The sequence below is a fragment of the Callionymus lyra genome, chromosome 1 (assembly GCF_982586985.1).
Source record: "Callionymus lyra chromosome 1, fCalLyr1.hap1.1, whole genome shotgun sequence".
Taxonomy (NCBI): domain Eukaryota; kingdom Metazoa; phylum Chordata; class Actinopteri; order Syngnathiformes; family Callionymidae; genus Callionymus; species Callionymus lyra.
The window spans coordinates 55032330-55037329 of NC_141818.1; the positions used below are offsets into that span (position 1 = coordinate 55032330).

The following is a 5000-nucleotide window of genomic DNA, read 5'->3' on the forward strand; positions in this document are numbered from 1 at the left end:
CTGGAGTGAGGTGAAGCTGGGAAGTGGTTCTGTGGAGCTGGGGGGGGCACAAGAAGGTGGGGCAGGTCCTGAGGCGGGCAGCAGTGAGGGTGAGGTGACCTGCTCAAACCTGTTGAAAAAGTTGTTCAGTCCATTTGCCTCCTCCACCGTGTCCACTGCAGTCAGAGAGGCCTTGGTCTTGTGTCCAGTGATGGTTTTAACATCATCCCAGACTCTCTTATTTCTTCTCGGCTCAGCTTCTCCTCCAACCTCCTCCTGTAGGTGTCCTTTGCCTCCTTCAAGCATCGCTTCACCTCCTGCTGAGCTGACCTCACGGCGTCCCTGTCTCTGCTCCTGAAAGCCACTTTCTTCCTGTTAAGGACATCCTTGACCTCCTTTGTTACCCACGGTTTATTATTAGGGTAACAGCGGACAGTCTTAGTAGGGGCGACAACGTCCAAGCAGAAATTTAAATAATCTGTTAGACAGTGTGTCTGACCCTCGATGTCCTCACCATGAGACCTCAGCAGCACATCCCAGTCTGTTGTTTCAAAGCAGTCTCTGATGGCGTCCTCCACAGCTGGTGTCCACTTTCTGATTGTCTTAGTGGTCACAGTCTGTCTCTGCACCAGAGGAGTGTACTGTGACTGAAGGTTGACCAGGTTATGATCGGACCTTCCAAGTGGAGGGAGAGGTTTGGCTCTGTAGGCGTCCTTCAAGTTGGAATAAAGAAGGTCAATTGTCCTGTTATTCCTGGTGGGACAATCCACGGCCTGATGGAAAGTAGGCAGAGTAGAGTCCAGGTTGGCATGATTAAAGTCTCCAGAGATGATGATAAACGCGTCAGGATGTTGATTCTGAAGTCGAGCTGTCATTGTGTGGATCTTCTCACAGGCAGATGCAGCCGCAGCGCTCGGAGGAATGTAGACACACAGCGCGATCACGTGACTGAACTCACGCGGTAGATAATATGGACGCATGCTGACAGCCAACAGTTCTAAATCTTGACAACAAGAGACTTTCTTCACAGTAACGTGTCCCGGACTACACCAGCGTTTATTCACGTACATGATCAGACCTCCTGCTCTGACGGAGCTGAAACCAGGCAGGTCCACGAGTGAGTCCGGAGTCAGTGAGTGAGCCACGTCTCCGTGAAGATCAACAAGCTGCTCTCTCTGTAGATCCGCTGGTTGTTGAGGGCAGACAGCTCGTCCATCTTATTCGTCAGTGAATTGACGTTCATCGTGATCGTTGGGATCGTTGGTCTGTGACGTCTCCGATTGTCCGATAGCTTAGCCTTTAGCCTCCTCCCTGCCCGACAGCCTCTGTAACGGCGCTGAAGTTCGATCGGGATCTCGTGGCGATCTCCAGCTCGTGCCATTGACTTCAGCGACAGTAGATCCTCTCTTGAGTAAACAAGACGATTCTTTCCATGTTCAAAAGTATCCATTTAAAAAGATTATAGTAAAAAATTAATAAAAAACAGAAAATTATAGAAATTGCTGCGGAGCTACTGGAAGAGGCAGCCGTCCTCGTCGGCGCCTTTAATGAACCAGAAAGTGAAATAAATTTGAATTTGAAAGTGAAATAAAGTTGATATGATTTACAGAAAGTGTGCAAGAATTATTTAAACTAAATTATTTGCATAAATTTAGATCACAAAAGAAAAATGAGTCAATATTTTGTGCATCTTCTTCAGAAATAACTCTAAACGCTTCCTATAGTTTCCAATGAGGGTCTGGATTCTGATGGAAGGTATTCTGGACCTTCTTTCCAGATCCTCTCCAGGTCAGTCAGGTCTGATGGTTTCATGGACGCTTTAAATCACACCATAAACTTTTCTACTTGTTCCTCTGCATGAACTTCAGTAGATGTTGAGTGTTTAGATCCTTGTGTTGTTGAAAGATCAGGAGCAACTTAACTTTGTTACTGATTCCTGCTGCTTAACTTGAACAAGACTCACTGCACTGACCTCACGTGATGAACCTTCAGCACATGTTACTGTAGGAGCAACTTATTTTCTGGGAATGCTGTGTTCTTTTTCCTCCATGCATAAGATCTATATAAATAAAAATGACTTACTTACTTACTATGTGTGTGTATATATGTGTATATGTGTGTGTGTGTGTACGTTTGTGTGTGTGTGTGTGTGTGTGTGTGTGTGTGTGTGTGTGTTCATTCATCTTCTGTCAAGAGTGTGTTTTGACTGTAAATCTTCTCCCACATCAAGGTCATCGATCAAGAAATTCTTCTTGTGTCAACAGAAGGTGAACAAGTGTCGTCTTGTTGCTTCAGTTGATTTACATGAAGTTTATAGAAGGGGGCGGAGCCTCAGGTGTGTCCTCCAGGTGAGCTGTATAAGAGTGCAGGACGGGATCTGCTGCTTCAGAACCTCTCCGGGTCATCCTTCGTCGTCATCATCTTCATCATCATCATCATCTTCATCATCCTTCGTCGTCATCATCTTCATCATCTTCATCGTCTTCATCGTCGTCATGGAGCTGAAAGGTGTGATTGTGGTGGTGTGTGTCCTGCTCACCTGCACTGAAGGTACGATCATATTCTATATTTATACATATATTTATACATCATTTTTCTAGATAATGTTTTACATATTGATCTTTACTTACATGTTATAATGTTTATTGTTTTTATATATATTTCCTTCACAATCATGAAGGAAAACAAGACTTTAAAAATGTTCTTTTTAACAAAAGTTCAATTGAATGAATTGAACTCGTTCGTTTGTGACTCGTCTGCTTGTGACTCGTCTGTTCGTGACTCGTCTGCTTGTGACTCGTCTGCTTGTGACTCGTCTGCTTGTGACTCGTCTGCTTGTGACTCGTCTGTTTGTGACTCGTCTGTTCGTGACTCGTCTGCTTGTGACTCGTCTGTTCGTGACTCGTCTGCTTGTGACTCGTCTGCTTGTGACTCGTCTGTTCGTGACTCGTCTGCTTGTGACTCGTCTGCTTGTGACTCGTCTGCTTGTGACTCGTCTGCTTGTGACTCGTCTGCTTGTGACTCGTCTGCTTGTGACTCGTCTGCTTGTGACTCGTCTGCTTGTGACTCGTCTGCTTGTGACTCGTCTGCTTGTGACTCGTCTGCTTGTGACTCGTCTGCTTGTGACTCGTCTGCTTGTGACTCGTCTGTTTGTGACTCGTCTGTTCGTGACTCGTCTGCTTGTGACTCGTCTGTTCGTGACTCGTCTGCTTGTGACTCGTCTGCTTGTGACTCGTCTGTTCGTGACTCGTCTGCTTGTGACTCGTCTGCTTGTGACTCGTCTGCTTGTGACTCGTCTGCTTGTGACTCGTCTGCTTGTGACTCGTCTGCTTGTGACTCGTCTGCTTGTGACTCGTATGTTCGTGACTCGTCTGTTCGTGACTCGTCTGTTCGTGACTCGTCTGCTTGTGACTCGTCTGCTTGTGACTCGTCTGCTTGTGACTCGTCTGCTTGTGACTCGTCTGTTCGTGACTCGTCTGCTTGTGACTCGTCTGTTCGTGACTCGTCTGTTCGTGACTCGTCTGCTTGTGACTCGTCTGCTTGTGACTCGTCTGTTCGTGACTCGTCTGCTTGTGACTCGTCTGCTTGTGACTCGTCTGCTTGTGACTCGTCTGCTTGTGACTCGTCTGCTTGTGACTCGTCTGCTTGTGACTCGTCTGCTTGTGACTCGTATGTTCGTGACTCGTCTGTTCGTGACTCGTCTGTTCGTGACTCGTCTGCTTGTGACTCGTCTGCTTGTGACTCGTCTGCTTGTGACTCGTCTGCTTGTGACTCGTCTGTTCGTGACTCGTCTGCTTGTGACTCGTCTGTTCGTGACTCGTCTGTTCGTGACTCGTCTGCTTGTGACTCGTCTGCTTGTGACTCGTCTGTTCGTGACTCGTCTGCTTGTGACTCGTCTGCTTGTGACTCGTCTGCTTGTGACTCGTCTGTTTGTGACTCGTCTGTTCGTGACTCGTCTGCTTGTGACTCGTCTGTTCGTGACTCGTCTGCTTGTGACTCGTCTGCTTGTGACTCGTCTGTTCGTGACTCGTCTGCTTGTGACTCGTCTGCTTGTGACTCGTCTGCTTGTGACTCGTCTGCTTGTGACTCGTCTGCTTGTGACTCGTCTGCTTGTGACTCGTCTGCTTGTGACTCGTATGTTCGTGACTCGTCTGTTCGTGACTCGTCTGTTCGTGACTCGTCTGCTTGTGACTCGTCTGCTTGTGACTCGTCTGCTTGTGACTCGTCTGCTTGTGACTCGTCTGTTCGTGACTCGTCTGCTTGTGACTCGTCTGTTCGTGACTCGTCTGTTCGTGACTCGTCTGCTTGTGACTCGTCTGCTTGTGACTCGTCTGTTCGTGACTCGTCTGTTTGTGACTCGTCTGCTTGTGACTCGTCTGCTTGTGACTCGTCTGCTCGTGACTCGTCTGCTTGTGACTCGTCTGCTTGTGACTCGTCTGCTTGTGACTCGTCTGTTCGTGACTCGTCTGCTTGTGACTCGTCAGCTGGGATCCCGAGGTGCTGTGTAACGACTCAGAGGAACATTCCTAAGCGGCTCCTGATGAAGGTCTACAGGTGGGACGTCCAGCACAGCGATGGTGCCTGTGACATCCCAGCTCTGATGTGAGTGACTCCTGTGACTCGTGTGACTCTTGTGACTCGAGTGACTCGAGTGACTCGTGTGACTCGTGTGACTCTTGTGACTCGTGTGACTCGTGTGACTCTTGTGACTCGTGTGACTCGTGTGACTCTTGTGACTCGTGTGACTCGTGTGACTCTTGTGACTCGTGTGACTCGTGTGACTCGTGTGACTCGTGTGACTCGAGTGACTCTTGTGACTCGTGTGACTCGTGTGACTCGTGTGACTCGTGTGACTCGTGTGAGTGACTCGTGTGACTCGAGTGACTCGTCCTCTGCTCCTCAGCTTCCACGTACGAGGTCTGGACAAACCTCTCTGTGCTCATCCTCACGAGAAGATCCAGTTGATCCGCCTGAAGCTCAGGATGAAGCAGTTCCAGCTCAGTCAGGCCGAGAAACGACTT

The 5000-nt window shown here is 48.5% G+C and overlaps 1 protein-coding gene across 1 annotated transcript in view; it reads left to right on the forward strand.

Moving 5' to 3' along the window:
• Window positions 1–2439: 2439 nt before the first annotated feature.
• Window positions 2440–5000, forward strand: part of ccl27a (chemokine (C-C motif) ligand 27a) — a 2715-nt gene continuing 154 nt past the window's right edge. The window contains exons 1-3 of the mRNA XM_087778839.1: window positions 2440–2529; window positions 4464–4581; window positions 4883–5000. The exon at window positions 4883–5000 is cut by the window's right edge and continues 154 nt beyond it. Coding sequence (XP_087634965.1) covers window positions 2475–2529; window positions 4464–4581; window positions 4883–5000 — 291 coding nt within the window. The 5' untranslated portion in view covers window positions 2440–2474. The remainder of the gene's footprint in view (window positions 2530–4463; window positions 4582–4882) is intronic.